This window comes from Setaria italica, chromosome IV, assembly GCF_000263155.2.
Source record: "Setaria italica strain Yugu1 chromosome IV, Setaria_italica_v2.0, whole genome shotgun sequence".
Classification (NCBI taxonomy): Eukaryota; Viridiplantae; Streptophyta; class Magnoliopsida; order Poales; family Poaceae; genus Setaria; species Setaria italica.
Window position 1 is genome coordinate 32,669,906 of NC_028453.1, and position 19,264 is coordinate 32,689,169.

General features: G+C 42.2%; 1 protein-coding gene across 1 annotated transcript; it reads left to right on the forward strand.

The window, feature by feature from the left end:
- The first annotated feature begins 12,985 nt into the window (after positions 1-12,985).
- On the forward strand, positions 12,986-14,014 carry LOC101774877 (protein STRICTOSIDINE SYNTHASE-LIKE 10). Its single transcript, XM_004967107.1, has one exon. The coding sequence runs from the start codon at positions 12,986-12,988 to the stop codon at positions 14,012-14,014; it is 1,029 nt and encodes a 342-aa protein (XP_004967164.1).
- Positions 14,015-19,264: the final 5,250 nt, after the last annotated feature.

Here is a 19,264-nt window from a genome sequence, read left to right on the forward strand (position 1 = left end):
TGGCTTATGCAACATGGGCGTGGCCTAGCTAACATATATTCGGTTCAGTGCTACAGTCATCAATAATTGCAGCAACAGTACCACTGTTATCTTTGTGTCGATGTGGCCCCTCAGTCCGGCCATACCGTGTTAGATTCATTTATTTCAAAAAAAATCGTGGTAGATTCAGAAGGCTAATTATTTCCCCATCCCCCTAAGTCATTTTCTTCACGTGTAATAAGGTCTGAGATATATCGAATGATCCAATATAATTTGCATGTCACGTACTCTTTGTGCTTTACGTATGACAATTTTAACTAAACATCATAAACTACACTCATTCGTCCAACCTGATAGTACCGGTTAAAGTTGGATCCGGTACTATACTAATATCAGTACTCAGTCCAAATTTGATAACCACTGGAAGCATTTTAGTACCGATTCATAACACCATCTAGTATTAAAAAGGTACTTGTTGAGAGAGTAGATGAAATTGAGTGTATAACTGAGATGTAGCTGCTTTCATAAGCTTTTACTACTATTTACTTTCAACAATTACTACTCTATTTACTTTCAACAATTACTACTCTCCTAAATTGTCATATTAGTACAGAAGTAGAACTAGGACACAAAACTTTTGGGTAGTAGAATAGACACACTTTCGTGCTATGGACAAGAGGATGAATTTAGCTAATCAATAGGGCACACTTGTAAGAAAAAAATGTAAAAGCCTAATTAATCCTTCTTAGCCATCTTGATTTTTCAGTATACTCCCTCCGTCTGTATCTAAGTATTAGAAATTTATCCTCAAGTATAAGACATTCTATGTACATTATTTGGCTTACTGCTTATTTAATTTTTCTCGTAGTCAACATGATAGATTTGGCTGATTAGTGGATTAGTTAAAAAGGATCCTTGGTTTCTGCAACTGTGATTAAAACAATTAGACAACACAACTCTCCATGTTAGAACTCAGGGTACATGTGTCTTTTGCTAGTTTTTCTAATTTATCCTAAAAATTCTAGGATGCCTTGTATTCAGGATAGAAGGAGTATATAAACGGTATCTAGTCAGGCAAGAGGGTTGAACCTTTTTTATTTGCCGGCAGTATCTGTAGTATATATATTCACGCACTCATCTACCTTTATAAAACACAAAACACAACTGCACTGTAATTAAACCCAAGTGGCCAAAACCCACAGGCCACGGGATAGGGACAATTATTGTCAACAGGCACATTGTACAGTGCGAGAAATCTCTGCAATCAGCTAGCTTATCCTCGATCACCGATCCATTTGACTGTGAATAGTATCTCTCCCGTTTCATTTCCTTGCATGGCGCTGTCTTTTTCTCTTAAAGTTCGCTCCAAGATGGCTCGCGCGGGGTTTTATGGAGTGTGAGATGCCCTGTAGTTGGCGACGCAGACAGGAGCTGCGAACCGCCGACTGCAAATGCGCAAACGCACCCACTGACTGTGGCATGCAGGGAAAAGGACGAGCAGAAGATAAAGGGTGGGGACATGATATATCTTTTTGCTTGATTGGACTGGAGGGGAATCTCAATATCTGATCTAGAAGCAGGGGTTTATTCCTGTCGGAGAATGGGCGTGAAAGAGGAGAAGATTTGCACACTATACGGATTACTTCTCTCATTCATACAATATTAGTTACATGTACATGCGGGATTACATGAGATCAGTACAACAAACACAAGCCAATCTACAACAACTAGAGCTAACAACCCGTTGCCCGTTGGCAGGCTAAAAGGATCGCTGGTGCCCGGTTATGCTTGGGATAAACATCTAGAACAGCGGCAGCAGTGGCGGAGCTGGCGGATTTTGACGCCTAGGGCCACTTAGATAGCGCTTAAACCACTCAGTCTCAAAGTAGTCCACATAATAGCTCGATAGTCCATATAATGTTATAAGTGCTTAAAATGCATGATTTAGACTAGTACATCGCAATTTAAGATCTAATTGTACAAAAACTTGATAAAATAAATACCTAACTAGTGCCGGTCTGGTTCATCATCGGCTCCTCGCATATCATATCTTCATCAACAGTAGGAAGGAAACCCGAGCCTACACATGCAAAGTTGGAATTTTAAAGGAATTAGATAAGCAATTTGCAAAACATAATTGAATAGCAGAAAAATGATAATTGGATATGCAACATCACTACTTGCACTACGACTACGAGGCAATGGAGGTAACTTTTTCAATCGACTCCTCAATTCTTGAAAATGGTACAGAATATCATCATTTTTAATGCTTACAAAAGGATCTCGCTCATTATAGCATATCATCCTATGATTCAACCAATCACTCCCCATCTTATTCCTCAACTCTATCTTGATAATTTTCATAGCTGAGAAAATTCTTTCAATCGTGGCAGTTGCAACCGGCAAAATTAAGGCTAACTCAACAAGGCGGAAAACAAATGCAAAGTCTTTGTTCATCTCGGACCATCTTGATGGAAAGATCACCAATGTCATGACAATTTGCAAACTCAGGATTATTTCTCACATCATTAATCCATACACCAAGTTGTTCTCTGAGGGATATAAGATCATAATGACAGAAATCAGCATCATAAATCTGAGACAATTCCATTAATTTTTCTTTATCATAGTTGGCGAAAGAATTCCTTGGATCTAGACAAGCAATGCATCTCAATAATTGAGTAGACCTCTCAGCAAAGTGATTGTTAAATTCCACAATAATTTGGTCATACACCACATTAAAGATTTCATTCTTGAAATGATGATGGTAAGTCACTAATTGCCCTCCACACCCCCTTGAACGGCCCCTAACAGACTGCATCACATGTGACACACTTTGTCTCTGATTTTTGAAGTCATCATAACTCTTTCTAGCCTTATTGTGATCTAAGCCATTACCATGATCTCTAACTAATTGGTGCCCATCCTTCCATCCACAAAACCCAAGAACTGTGAAGGCATCAACACCATAATTTTCAGCTCTTGGCTGCTTAAAAAGATAACAATAAAAACAATAGGCAGCATCCTTAGCTACACTATATTCCAACCATGGATTATTTGTGAACCAATCTTCTTGAAAAGACCTATTGCGACCGCTTATTATTCTTCTCGGATAATTATGACCTTTTGGTTGGCATGGACCCTTCAAAATATATGCTCTTTTGGCTGCATCCCTAATGTTTGGATGTATCTTCTCAATTGGAATCCGCAGCCCAGGATCTGCAACAATGTCACCATCCTTAAGCGCAACATTAGGATCATTGCTAGCTCTTTCTGTTTCTACGTCATCTGCATCCACATTGCTAACTCCTGTTGCTACTTCTTCAGGCTGTACTATTGTCTCTGATTCTGGTTGAACTTCAACTTCAATAGATGGTTGCCTTGGTGGAATTACAGGCGTAGGAGCAGGAGAAAAAAAGGATCTCAATGTCTTAGTCCTCTTATTCATTGAGTAATGCTAATCTACAATCTACACAATGGGGCATAGATAATCTCATGAATCAGCAGTTCAATACAAGCAGAGAATATGGCTCATGGGGAATTGGGGATTCAAAACTGACCTGCTTGAGCCGATTGGGGTTGGGATTCAAGCAGATGGGGGAGGTCGAAGATGGCCGGCACCCGCCTCGCCCACCCGCCTGTCAGTAGACTCGGCAACCTATCAAGAGGGTACCCGAGGTAGTGCTTTGGTTAGTGGGGCTCGTCGAAATCAAGAACTCGAAGGTGAATGTAGACACATGATTTAGACATGTTCGGGCCGCTAAATAACGTAATACCCTACGTCCTGTGTGTTGGTCGTATGAATTGCTTTGGAAGAGGTCCCTGCCTCACCTTATATGCACAAGGATAGGATTACAGGTCAGTTGGTTATAAGAATACTAGTCACATACGACTAGGAAGACCCTACTCGGTTACAATGAGTACTTACCTAATCCTCGACTAGTTCCTATCTATCTATATAGACTACGTCGCCCTGCGCTATGGTCTCCGTATCAGATGCGTCTCAGTGTTTAGCCCATATTTGGAACTATACAAACTTTCTGGTGAGCCCATAGATGTATATACGACAAGCCCCCGAGTACTTTTTAGCTGAATGTAGCAGAACCGAGTACTTTTGAAGTGTTCACCGACTACTCTTGATACTCTTCGAGTACTTCATCTGAATGAATCTTCAAAGATGCCCGAAATTGCCATGAGGCTGGAATGTGCTCAAGCCCATTTGAACTTGACCTTGTAATCTTCATCTTTGATTTTTATATGGAAGTGCAACGAAAGTCGCACTCCATATGGAGTAAATATTCATTAATTTCTCCTTAATCCCATAAGAAAAAAACTTTTCACCGATGGACACGTGGCACACAGCCCCCGAGCCTTTGTCCGACTAGTTCTGTGAGCAGAAAGGTCAAACTTTAGTCAACGTGACCATCTTTTGGATAATCCAGCACTTGTGTTCCAAATTTTGGAAACTGTCGATCAAAGCTGTTTGGATTTTGAAAATCTATCGAATCTCCCGAAATTGACGCCTAGGGTTACGACATTTGCCATGATTGCTTTATTTATTTACACAACATGTTTTACATTCAATATTTATTTACTATGGTATTTATTCTAAGAATGCCTACCCGTGAGTTTGAAAGGCTTTATAGCCGATCGGCTCAGGAATTTAATGTTTACCTTGTTAATTTTCAGGTCAAATTGACTGGCACGCCGTCGCACCATTCGCGAGCCGATTTGGAGCCTGCACTAGAGTTAAGCAGATCTCCCAGGTCCTCATGTGTTGTTCAACGCTGAAACATGAAGCGCTGGTTTTTGGCGTCAACGATGTTAAACATTTAATATGTTTACAGTAATACAATCTGTGTGATAGAAATCACACCTTGTCTTTTAATGTGAGTTGGTTGCATCTCGCTGTTACAAGTTGTTCATGTTTTCTCGACAGGGCAGGATAGTTCCTTTGCATAAAGAAAAATATATGTTGTGGCTGTGAAATGTTTAATTCCACAATTAGCGGAACTGCGCTCATGGGCCGAACTTGAGTCGGTTCTGTGCCTCCCAAACTATCGGTTGATTAGCATCATGAACTTATTTAGTTGGCTATCTCCAATGTCTCATGGCTGTTAACAAGTCTGAATGTAAATCAAAGTCTCAAGCGGTGGTGTAGTACCCCATGAAAACTACACTATGATGAAGGAAAATGACTCTATCACACTATCGCTCAATAAAGACATGCTTGAAGGCACATAACTTATAAGGAGAATGACTAAGACCACTGGCTCATACAGTTTTTGCCATGTCGTCACACGTATGTCGACCGTTGTTGGCCACCCATTTTGGCAGATTGGAAGCAATACTCGCGTGCGTGCATGCCAATCCTATTCACACGATTCGTTCGGCCCTCCAATCTCAAGCAATACTGGATGGGCCGATAAGAGTACTTTGATGAAGCGATGAAAGAAGTGGCGATGTGGCACTGTGGCAGTGCATTAGGATTGGCAATCCTGGTTTAGCTTTCATTGTGTGCATTGGCTGTTGTAGAATTGGCCCCCAAGTTAACTTGTGGGTTGGTTAGCATTGAGTTCAGTTTCGGCTTGGGATACGATGCAACTCTATTAAGATTTACAACTGTTACCGTCTTATCTGTACGAACTTCATGCGATGCCTCATCTTTTCCTTGTCAATGAGGCATATGTGATTAGGGATGACCGAGTCCCCCTGCCATCTATGAACATGTTCTTCAGAATTTGCTTGAAATGGACATGACCTTTTCAATTTCAGAGTTGTAAGTATGGTTTGTTCAGTGGGTAGATGGTTTACCATGCAGTCTTTCACATTAGCTTGGAATTGTTCAAGATTGTAATATTTCATCATTAAATATATTCGCATAATATCTCCTGATGTCTGCTTGGTACCTACACCATTTATAAAACAAAATAACGACATGTTTGTGCTCATCACCTTTCATGTATGCAGCATAGCTAGCCAAGCATAATGTGGATGCCGTGTGCTCCCTAGCGTTGCATTGTGGCATGTGGCTTTGAGCAATTATTTCCCTGTCAGAGTTGTGTTCATAAGGCCAAAGCATTGCCATCTATATCCTACATAATTAGTTCTCTCCAATATCTCAATTATTTTACAAAGCCTAGCTTCTTGCAAAGTACAAACCATCTATCTTACTATTACTAATTGGAGGCTCCTTTTGAAGCCTCCAGGTGAAGCCACCTAGGATTCCTAGGTGGATACTCTAGAAAAAGAGAGAAATCCTAAAAATTCTCACAAAAAAGCAAAACATCCGACCATCAACCGATATATTCAAATCATCATAGCCATTGGATCTATTATGTTTTCTAAAAAATTACCCACCTATGTCATTATGAAAATAGCGTAAAGTAACCCCCTAAATCTATATATAAATTACCCACCTCTGCCATTATATAAAATAAACTAAAGTAACCCCCTAATCTTCATCAAAATTTCCCACTTTATGCCATTATAAACAATATTTAAAATAACCCCCTAATTTGCAATTGAATTGCCTACCACTATTACTTAAAAAATTTAAACCCCTTAAAATTTGCATCTATATTACCCACACATGCCATTATTAAAAATAACATGAGGTAACTCTACATTTGAATCAAATAACCTTAATTAAAAATATACAGCAATATATGATTCTAAATCGTCTATATCTTGCACTATTGGTATACGATATAATAATTAAGGTCTATATGTATGATGTGTGTCACCATTTATAAGGATATAAAGTGATGAGAATATAGATTTCTATGCTAAAATTGTATCTCAAACTTAAGGTTCATTAAACAAATTCAAGCGCATACCTGCGATGCAAAGTGAAAAGTTAAAGATTATAAATGTGGATGAAAATATTATAGAGTAGTTGCTAACTAAAATCTATCACAATTGGATGAAGATATTAAGTATATATCTACATAAGCATTGTGTGTTTGAATATTTAACAAACGAGAGCTAGCTTATGGTAATAGTTTTTTAGCAATGTAGTCTCATTTTTTCCATTGGAGGCTTCGCATTAGTTCCCACAAGACAAGCTAGAAAAAAGAGATAAATTCTCATAAAATTAAAAATGTCAAACATCAATCCTGTAAACTCTAAGGGGGTGTTTGGATACCATGTTGTAAACTTTAGCACGTATCACATCGGATGTTCGGATGCTAATTAGGAGGACTAAACATGAGCTAATTATAAAACTAATTGCAGAACCCCTGGGCTAATTCGCGAGACAAATCTATTAAGGCTAATTAATCCATCATTAGCAAATGGTTACTGTAGCATCACATTGTCAAATCATGGACTAATTAGGCTTAATAGATTCGTCTCACGAATTAGACTCCATCTGTGTAATTAGTTTTGTAATTAGACTATATTTAATACTCCTAATTAGTATCTAAACATCCGATGTGACAGGTGCTAAAGTTTAGTATGTGGGAGCCAAGCACCCCCTAATAATCATAGCCATTGATCTATTATATTTTCTAAAAAGTTACCCACCACTATTATTGTGAAAATATTCAAAAATAAGCTCTAAACCTATATTTCAATTACCGATCTCAGCTATTATAAAAAATAATCTAAAGTAACCCCATAACCTTCATCCAATTTACTAATACACATCATTATAAAGCATAACTTAAAATGTCATTCTAAAATTTTATCTATGTTATCCACGTACCTAAAGTAAACATTTAAATCTTAATCTAATTATCTTCATGTGCATCATACAGAAATGTTAAAAGGTAAATTAATATATGATTTTAAATATGTATTTATGTTATTGTTAATAAAAACTAAGTTAAAGTATATGCACATGATGAGTGACACTATTTAGACCATTTATACATGTATGTGAGAAATCGATGAAAAATATTGATTTGTATGCTAAACATAATGTATGGAGGATTGGAGGTGATACAAAATGAAAAAAATATGAATATGGATGAAAAAGTGCATTGAGTAATTATTAATTAAAAATCAATCACAACTGGATAGATACATATCTATATAAGTATTGAAAAATAAGAGAGTAGTAGGTAAACAATTTTGATTATTAGCTAGAGGTTTAATTTCTAAATATTTTTTAAATACAATAGCTTCTAAAAAATATTAGCCCGTGGGGGAGCACGGGTTGATAGTCTAGTATCCTACATAAGTATTGTAGCCTTGCATTGGCCCCATGAATGAAAAATATAATATGATGAATGACTCAACCTATCGCTCAACCAAGACATGGTGTGAGTCACACCATTTATAAGGAGGAATAACTCCACAACGGAGCAGGTCACACAATTTTTGCCCTGTCCTCACGCGCATGTCGACAGTCGACCGTTGTTGGCCATCCATGCATTTCTGATTTCAGCAGAACTGAAGCAAAAACTTGCGTGCATGCCATCCTATGTTCGGCGCTCCTCCCATTGCAGGGCTGCCAACGGGTTGCACACAACTACGCACGAGCAACAACAATGGAACTCTACGACGGAGCAGCCTCGCGTGACCTGCTCAGCCGCAGCCGGCCGGCACAATCCAGGATCCTCAAGTTCATTAGGATCGGGGTCGGGGCATGTTCTTCCTGTTAGTGAGACTCGGATGCGTCTGCTATGAGAATGTATTTGACCATCAGCTAGCACAGCATACGCCCCTAACATCACTGCATTTCTTAGTGGCCAACATTCAGTAGTCATCCGCCCATTTTTCCAAAAATGGAAATTTTATTGATTTTCACCACTTGCCCAAGTGCTTGACATGAAAAGTCGATGTGAGTCTTACTAAGTAACATTTCCAGCAGCAACATGATGCTAAGCTTTTTTGGCGGACTTAAAAAAACCATGAAAATGAGAACATAGTCCAAAATTTATTTAGCTATATAATTACTACGAGTTTCATTACACTGGACACTGAACTTATACATCCAACTACATCAACACGGATATGCAAACATGAGTCAAGTGTAAGTGTGAACTTGATGACCATAGAGTCAGCAAGCTTGTTGGGCATCGGTATCTCATACCTGGTTAATTATGCAAACAGGAGTCCAATGTGAGTGTTGACTTGATGGCTATAGAATCGAAAGCTCAGTGGGCAGTGTCATCAGCAACTTATTGTAAGTCTTCTTAATCTCTCATGATATGCTGCACGGGCTTGGCATATAGTAATCTACCTCCTAAATGTGAAGGCTACGGCTGTGCCCATTATGTTTGGATGCCCGTTTGCCAGGTCCTTTTGGGAAGCCATCAACATTGCACTTCCATTGGAGCCACACACCAGCGAACTATGCAACATTGTCTGCTCTAACGCACATACCAAGTGAAGTGAGCACTTCACCACCTTTCTCTTGCTGTGCTGCTGGCAGCTGTGGAAACGGAGTAACAATGCGATCTTCGGCAGGAAAGAGGCTACACTACGAGAAACAATACACCTCGCAAGGGAGGAGGCTAGACTCTGGGGTAGTTGCAGAGTCCCTCAGAGCGACTCTGGTGTCTGTCTCCATGGTGCTGTGTTTTTACTAACGCAACGTAAAACGTCTTTGATGTAACCCCTTTAAACAATCATCCGGGCCGGTGAGGGTCAATAAAGGGGCTGTTCGGCTGGATTTATAAGCCGGCTGAAAAGCTGAAACAGCTGATTTGTTGTGAGAGAAAGACATTTTCAGTGCCTGATAAGCTGAAGCGAACAGAGCGAAAATGAATTCAGGTGGGGGATTTCTCCCCTCCGTTGACCTTAAAAAAGTGTGAAGGCTAGGACATTATTCTTTCAAATTCAAACTAATAGTTAGGATTACATGAGTGGTGACAAGCCCACTTTTGCTGTTGGATCCCTGCAAGTGAGCCCAATGCTGTTTTATCTCTCGGTAGCCGTCAGTATTTTCTTCCACCGAGCTCTTTTCTTTGTACTGGATTAGTATTTGCAATAGATATGTTGGTATCGAGTGAACTCTTAACCAAACACTTAAATTGTTGACACGAAATGAAACACAAATAGAGCTAATTACGGGTTCTATTCTAAAAAATCGACCCTCTGTACATAGGGGGCGCCGCCATTTTAATAGCAAGGTTAAGGGCCACTTTCTTTATTCAAATTATACTTGCTCAACCACTACATTCGCAGAATATACCTTACAAAATGGTAAAAAAAATTCTAATCCGACTTAACTCTACTCGAGGTTCACGCTTCTCACGCCACCTCGGGATCACGCTTCTCAAGTTACCTTCCTGCTGACCTTCGGTCCTCTGTTTGCCTTTGTAGCTATTGATCCCCTGAAATGGTCTTGCTTCACTTCGCTCAATTCCTTGTGAAGGTAATTATCATTGCCGCCACGTCATCTTGATAGAGGTATTACCTTCGATTAATGAATCCATCTTTTGCGCACCTGCAAGCAAATGCAAAGAACATAACATATCTGCTTCAATCTTTGAAGGTATTCGCGCCGAAGGTGTTGAAGCACATTCGACGAGCTAGGGTGATACCTAGCCTAGGTCCCAAAAAGTTACGGATCATTCAATAACAAAAACATGGGCACATAACTTACCCCGCTAATCTGTAACCGGTCTCATTGCTCTACATAGTTTTTGTTATAATTGAAGGCAGATATTTAGTTGGCTTTCCCCAATATCTCATGATTGGAGGCTTAATGCATGAGGTGGAGTAGGAGTGCGCCACATGAGATAGAGAAGGAAAAAAAAATATTTGAGCTATCATTTAACAATACATGTTGGTACCTTCACCATTTATAAGAAGCTGGCAAAGACCACTGTGGCTCATGCAAATTTTGACGTGTTCTCATGTATATGGCACATCGTGTGGGCACTACTGGCACCCGAGTACCTGGTGCCCAAGTCCATACAGACATTTAAAATAACCTAGATTAAACAAAAGAAAATCTTTAGGCTGGATTTGTTTTCGCTAACATTGCTGGTTCCAAACTATCACTGATTCCTGAGATCAACCTTCAAACCTTTTTCTTATAATCTTCCAAAGTAACGGAAATCACACCTCATATTCTCATGTGTGTTGGCTGCCTCGTCTTGCTGCTGATACATGTCTGTTTTCTAGACATTGCAGGACAGTTCCTTTGTATAAAGGAAAATATATGCGGTGGCTGTAAGGTATTTAGTTTAACAAAGAGTGGAAGGGAGCTCGGGGACCGAATTGTGGTCAGCATCCTCTATCTTAATGTATTCGTTGATTAACATCATATACTTATTTAGTTGGCTATCTCCAATGTCTCATGACTGATAACAAGTATGTAAATCTAAGTCTCAATTGGTGGTGTACTCTTGCATCGACCCATGAAAACTATAATATGACGATGGAAAGTGAAGCTATCACTGAACAAAGACATGTTGGGAGGCACACATTTATAAGGAGAAATGAAGACCAAGACCACTGCCTCATACAGTTTTTGCAGAACTGAAGCAAAACTTGTGTGCATGGCAACGATTCCTAGCAGGTACCGACTATAATCCATCTAAGAAACACCACCCTGCAATAAAATACATCAACTGCAATGAGAAGATTATGTATGCTATCTGTTAATGTGTTTACGTGTAGATAAGCGACTTTAAACCCGGTCAACAAGCGACTTTAAACTTGGTTAACGGGAATACCGTAAGAAATTGATGAGAAGTTGTCTAAAAATTTCAAAAGGTTGAAGAGAAGGTAAATAAAATCTAACGACTAATAGTATGGTTTTCCTTTTATTAAATCTAATAGTAGTATATTTTTTCTTTTTTGATTGTTATCGTAATTTCTAACCTACCTCGGCTAGGGTAGTGATTTCTTTTAACACTACCGTTGCAAGATAATCGAGAGGTTTCTTTTGATCGGAGGCTCGGGCCATCGGTTCTGACGCCAAATTCACTTGGCTTCAGGCACAAAAATGTGCCGGGAATCGTCAGCCTTTCATTCAGCTGCTGCAAACTGAAAACACATCAACACTAAACCCAACCCAAGTCACATTTCTATTTTGTTTAGCAAAAGGAAATTGTTTACGGAAGTTTTTAGGGAAGCAAAGTTTCCCTTAGAGCAAGTACATTGCTACACCTCAGCAGTCTCATAGGTCGTCTCATGCAATGTCACGTAGAATTTTTATTGATGTGGAGGAGAGAGGGTAATGAGAGAGAAAGAGGTCGTTGTTTCGCGAAACAACCGCCTCATAGGCTAGATTTTAGAACTACGAGACGACTAATCTACCATTGTACGAGTTGTGGTTGCATGCAACTTATAATATTTCTTTTTTTCTATGCACAAATTAAGAGAATAGAATTACTATGAGACAACTTAAAAAGACAATCTATTATACAAGTTGTTTGTTAAGTCGTCTCATGATTACGTGCCAATGCATGAGACCGACTATTAGATAACACCAATGCACTTGCCCTTTAACGGACGACACTTAACAATTCCGACCTACAGGGGACAAAAAAAAAAAGGCAACAGTCCAGCTTAGGAAAAATCGGTCGTCGCATCCTACAAAACTTAAAATCACCGGTAGCTGTTCCTTGTGAAGGCGATGCGATGAGAGCACAGGGCAAGGGGAAGAACTGAAAGTGATCGTCCCTGCAGCGACGAAAGTATAGTTCTGCTAAAGCCTAAAGCAAGGATAGCCCTCTCTGTGAGAATCCCTGCTTCTCTTGGTCTGAAAACGGCCAGCATCAGCTTCCGTGTCGGACGTATTCGCCCGTGCGATACGAACTCGGAGTCCGACGGCGTTTCTATTCAGCTCCCTGTTTCCCTTCCAAGAGAGAGACTCGGAGTCCGCCCACCGGCTGGGTTGTGACTTGTGAGTTGTGACGCCGACTCCGACTGCGCACCTGAAGAAGCCCCCAATAAAAACAGGAGGCAGGGGAGGCCGTTCTCCAACAAATCAAACCAAAAGCATAGCAACGATCAGCCAACAATATCAAGAGCGTCCTTCGAGAAAAAAAAACAATAGCAAGAGAACATACTCACCGGCCGGACCGCCGGAGTAGCAACCATGAAGCGGATCACGTCGAAGCTGCCTTTGCTCGCGATCTTGCTTGCCATCTTGCTGCTCCTGCCCTCGGCTGCCATGGCCGCCGTAGCCAAGGCCATCGACGGAAGCAAGAGCCAGCGACTGCAGCTACCCGATGATCTGATCGGCCCCGAGAGCGTCGCCTTCGACGCGCACGGCGCCGGCCCATACGTCAGCATCTCGGACGGCCGCGTCCTCAAGTACGACGGTGAAGGTGCCGGGTGGAAGACGTTCGCGTACAGTCCCAGCTACACCAAGAACAACTGCGACGACTTCTCCGAGCTTCCGGCAGTCGCCAAGGAGAGCTCTTGCGGCCGACCGCTTGGCCTCCGGTTCCACAACAATTCTGGGAACCTCTACATTGCCGACGCGTACATGGGTCTGATGCGTGTCGGGCCCAACGGTGGAGAAGCGACGGTGCTCGCGACGGAGGCCGGTGGCGCACCACTACGCTTTACGAACGGCGTGGACATTGATCAAGTCACCGGTGATGTCTATTTTACCGATAGTAGCAAGACATATACACGGGCGCAACATCAGATGGTCACCACATCTGGAGACTCGACAGGGCGCATCATGAAATATGATCCACGAACTAATAAGGTCACCGTGCTACAGTCCGGCGTGACGTACCCCAATGGCATTGCCATCAGCGCTGATAGGACTCACCTTGTCGTCGCGCTAACAGGACCATGCAAGCTAATGAGGTATTGGATCCGAGGGCCCAAGGCCAACACATCAGAGCCGTTTGCTGACCTCCCAGGGTATCCGGACAATGTGAGGCCCGACGGGAAAGGAGGATACTGGGTGGCACTGCATCGGGAGAAATACGAACTTCCGTTTGGTATGGATAGACATTTACTCGCCATTAGAATCGGTGCTGATGGTGAGAAGCTGCAAGAGATGAAGGGACCCAAGAACGTGAGGCCGACCGAGGTGGTGGAGAGAGATGGTGGCAAATTATATCTAGGTTCGGTAGAGTTGTCATATGTCGGCATTGTTAGCACGTAGGAGTATAGCTAGGTTTAGGACTTTAAGATATAGTATTTGATCTCTTTAGCATGTTGCGGTAGTGTTCATGGGTCTTTAATTAATATAAAGTTTTAGTTCTATGAATTATGATATTTACACATGCATGATCTGAGTCAGAATTGAAGCGTTTGACACGTTGACGGGATGATGAGAAGCTAAGCCTGCCAATTAGCCGATTTATATTCCTCACTGGCTCACTGCACGGCCTCTCTGCTGACCGACCACGACACTTGAGCCTGGACCTGGACACGGCCCAGCGCAGATCGCCACGCTAGGCAGGTTCCAAAGCCACCACCAAACCCGCGCACCAGCCTCGAGAAACCAAGCCGTCAACTACGGTCCCTGATCGGCTGATTGCCTGAGGCATGGTTATTTTTTGGATTATAATGCTGAAACATGTAGAAACTGCGGAACGAGGTTTGTTAACAAAATTACTTCTGTCCAACCATCACGCTAGACAGTACAAGAACATTTTTTTAATATTATATTAAAAAGAGGATGAAGGCATAAACAGGTTAAAAATATACAAAGTCACAGTATAGCTGTAGAAAAAGAATAAAAATGAGTAGCTATGATCACCGCCCCTCACCGAGGGGGAAACGCAGAACCAACACTAGGAGCGGTGCTCTAAGTTTGCTAGGTGCTTTGCCCTAACCATTATCCACATGGACGCTTCGTCTTTAATGAGCTGTGTGACCTGATTCTTTGCGGTCAAAGATCGACAGTACAAGAACATAGATTCCTAGAACCGTAGAAATAGTTAGTTGTACTCCCAAATCTGCTGCGTACATGCACATCCAAACTGAGCAATTCAGAGCACGGAACTTTCAAATTCCAGTGAAATTCACGTGCTCCAGACTCCAGAGGCCCGTTAGCATGATCCGCTAATCCACTCATGAGTCCGGCGGGCTATCGAGTTCATCACACGCTTTGTTCCTGCCTTCCTGTGTGCTCCGCTGAGAGAACGAACATTCCGACAAAGAGGACGCACGAGGTGAAAATGGAACTTACATTGGAGTAGACAGAATGTATGTGGCGACTATAGATATATTGCGCTCAATTCAATTCACACGGGTAAGAGTACACGTGCATGAATAAGTGTTTGCTTCTCTATGTGTTTTAAAAAAGAAGGTTTATCATTACCGAGTGGCAAAGTGTTTGTTTCGTGACAGAGTTGCTTTGTACCTCCTCTCTTTTTCTTAATATATAAGTCCCATTTCATAAAAAAAACACACGCCAATGGCAGAGGACCAAGCTTCCACGAAAAGTCCACCACCAGAAAATGCATGAGGTACACTTACTTGTACCTAGATGAAATGGATTTTGCAAACTGGGTTCTCATTATTAAACTGTGACAGCGCTGTCAGTGCATGAAAGAAAGCTGCCAATACGAGCTGCTTGTTGTCTGATAACAAATGCATGAGACCAAGGCAAAATAGATATGAGCTTTTGGCAATACACGCTCCTTGATATAAATGGTTTGGAGCATAAGCTGCTGTTGCTGGTTGCTCATTAGCAATGTTCTTGTTTTTCTTCACCAAATGAGTTGCTTCTTTATTCAATGGGATTTTGGAGTAAACCAAATAAGCTTCAAATAAAGATTTAGAGCTGTAGACGAGGGCATCTTGAACTCCATGTTTGTGACCAATGATCACCTTGAAGTGGAGCTTGTTGATACCAATCATTTGGTGCTGAGTGAGGCTGTGATCGAGGTTCAAACAGCAATTCAAATGCAATTATGAACCCAGAAGATGCCAAGAGGGAACTGCAAGGGACTTCCTTGCTACTCACCATGCTCTGCAACATGCAGCGTGGAGAGGAACGTACGCGAGTTGAGACACGTCATTCCTTTGCATACAAAGTTGCGAAACATATGTGTCGAAGAGCCTTCTTGTTTTCAGTTTTTGTGACGTAAATGAAATATATATTGCCTATCAAATCATTTCCTGTAGTGAAGAGAGAAGCTCGACTACAAAAATATGATAGCACGTAAACGTATGCAATGACCAAAGCGCACCAAGTAGATGAGCCTACTGGCATTTCTGAAGAAAACAATGAGCTTAATTATTACCAGCAAAGTGGTAATCACTATTTCATCCGCTAGGCATGCCTGTCAAAACAGAAAAAAGTAGCCTGCTCTAATAAAATGGTCAATACTAAATGAGTAAATGCCTGTCAGTAAGCTGCTGGATGGATCATTCCAATCAGTAATAATATATAGGAAGAGGAACATAATATCACTTCTTTTGCTTTGTTCAATCCAACAAACAATAATGAAAATGTTGTAATAATAATGCTTGAGTTACAAAATGTAATATTCTACCATCAACTAGGTAAATGTTACTTGCTCCTCTCTACTGCCAGTCTTCCTCGTTTGGCTATCTAGCTTCACGTTCTTCGGCCACCGGCCTCCGTCAACATGAATCGTCGTCGGCTCACCGCGGCCAAGCGCATGGAGCGCCTGAGCAAGCGAACGGGCACTCGGTAAGCTCCGGTGGCCAGCAGTTGCGACCCAGGTGAAGGTAGCCGCCTGCTCCGCCGACCCGCACCGTCCCCGGCCAGGTAGGCGCCGTCGATGTACAGGTAGCCGGACTCGTTTTTACTGTTGCTTTCTGCATGTCCGACTCGGTCGAACGGCTGTCAGACCCAAACAGACTCCGAGCCCGGATCGGTTTTTTCCTATTTCCTAACGGAAATTAAGCCCGTTGTTTCCCTATTTCCTATCGGTTGATCCCTTCATTGAATTGACTGCTGCCTCCCTGATGGTCTTGCAGCGCCGCAGTACGTGGAGCTGAAGGACAAACTGAACCATTCACATGAAGGGCAGCAGGCATGTGCTGCTCAATTTCAGCAGGCGCATATCAGTATGTCAAACGAGAGTTATGCCTCTCTTCTTCGAAAATTTGTAGCGGCAACGGTGGTTATGCATGACAAAATGGTGAGAGATGAGGACGATCTGGATGAGTTGCTGGCTAGTATTGCTTCTTTTAGCATGATTTGCTAGTATTCGAATGCACCAGCCACTGACCCATGCTCCGTATGTTAAATAGTGCGGCTGTAAACATTTTTTGCTGTTCGAGCGAGTGATCAACTCATTGGCTAATATAATGCTCCCATGTCTATGAGCATGTATGGCGTCTCTTTTTTCTCCGTGAATTATTTGTTTTTATGAGATACTGGAGTAAGCCAAACAAATGAGATAGTGCGGCATCAATGAAGTTGCCGACGGGTCGCCGGCTCCAGCAGCGCCAGCGCCAGGACGCCTGCTAGCACGGCGAGGTGCTTCGTCTTTAGTGGTTTGGTGATGCTCGTCTGCGAGCTAGATACGTACGTATGTACGTGTTGTGGAAGAAGCCAAGTGATGGGCCGGCCGGACAGTCACTACGGGACACAGGCAAATTGCCGAGTGCCAGGGGGGAAGGGCAGAATACCCTCGGCGAACCGTTTGCCGAGTGTAACACTCGGCAAACGGCACACGGCAAATGTTTAGTCGGCAAACACTAGTTCGCCGAGTGTTTTGTGTCGGGCACTCGGCAAACACTTTACCGAGTGCCCAGAAAACACTCGGCGAACAATTATTGAAAATAATAAAAAAAAATCATGTTCCACCTGCTCCTGCTCCGCCGCCGCCGCCACCTGCTCCGCCGCCGCCGCCGCCACCATCCACACTGCCGCCAGCCACCGCCACTGCTTCCCGCCGCCACGCCATGAAGCAGATCCGGTGGAGGGGCGTCGGGCGGCGGCGGATCCGGGGCCGGCGGCGTCGGGCGGCGGCGGCGGGCGGCGGCGGATCCGGGGCCGGCGGCGTCGGCGGCGGCGGATCCGGGGGCGGCGGCGGATCCGGGGGCGGCGGGGCCGGGGGCGGCGGATCCGATGGCGGCGGGCGGCGGCGGATCCGGGGCCGGCGGCGGCGGCGTCGGCCCGGCGGCGGCGGCAGGAGGCATGCAGGAGGCAGGAGGCAGGAGGGGAGGGGAAGAGTGGAGAGTGGGGAGAGGGGGCCGGGCCAGGGGTGTTAATTTTAATTTGTGGGCCGTCCGTCTGTTTGCCGAGTGTCCTACGTGGACACTCGGTAAACGGTTGATTTGCCGAGTGTCCACCATAGGACACTCGGCAAATGTTTTTTGAAAAAAATTTAAAAAATATCCAACAGTTTCAAAAAAATACCAAATTTTTACACGAACCAATATAGGTTCTCTACTGACTATACAAAAAGTTTTGTAGTCAAACCGAACTCGACCGTCACTTCGACTCTAAATTTTATCGAATCCTTCTCAAAGTTACTATTCTTCTTCTAAGATGCTTCGGTTTGTAATCATCGTACATGATGAAATGTGCAAAACCTTCTCAATTTTTTTCCACAGCCTCCACGTATTATATCATCACATCATGGCAAATCTCATAATTTTCAGACTTTGATTGTTTTTTTTACAATTTAAAAATACTATTGCCACACGTTCATGGTCGTGTTTCCTGAACAAGATGTTAGAAATTTCTTTTCATTTCATGGGTCAGGTCTCAAATTGGTCCAAATAACATGAATATCATTTTTCTACTCATTTTATTCCATAATTTGAATCACTTGCAGTTCAAATTTGACTTATACTAAAAATTCCCTTGAAATGCAATTAATTAAATAAATATAGCAAATAAATTCAAAAATATACCAAATTTTAACATGGAGTACCACATGTTGTATGTGGGGAGTAGAAAAAATTTCATGGTGAAAAGAGGAAAAAAAATTATTTATTTGCCGAGTGTAAAAAAAAACACTAGGCAAACCCCCCTCTTTGCCGAGTGTTTTTTTTGACACTCGGCAAACCCCCCTCTTTGCCGAGTGTTTTTTTTGACACTCGGCAAAGAGGGGGGTTTGCCGAGTGTCAAAAAAAACACTCGGCAAAGAGGGGGGTTTGCCTAGTGTTTTTTTTTACACTCGGCAAATAAATAATTTTTTTTCCTCTTTTCACCATGAAATTTTTTCTACTCCCCACATACAACATGTGGTACTCCATGTTAAAATTTGGTATATTTTTGAATTTATTTGCTATATTTATTTAATTAATTGCATTTCAAGGGAATTTTTAGTATAAGTCAAATTTGAACTGCAAGTGATTCAAATTATGGAATAAAATGAGTAGAAAAATGATATTCATGTTATTTGGACCAATTTGAGACCTGACCATGAAATGAAAAGAAATTTCTAACATCTGTGTTCAGAAATTGACGCACCTG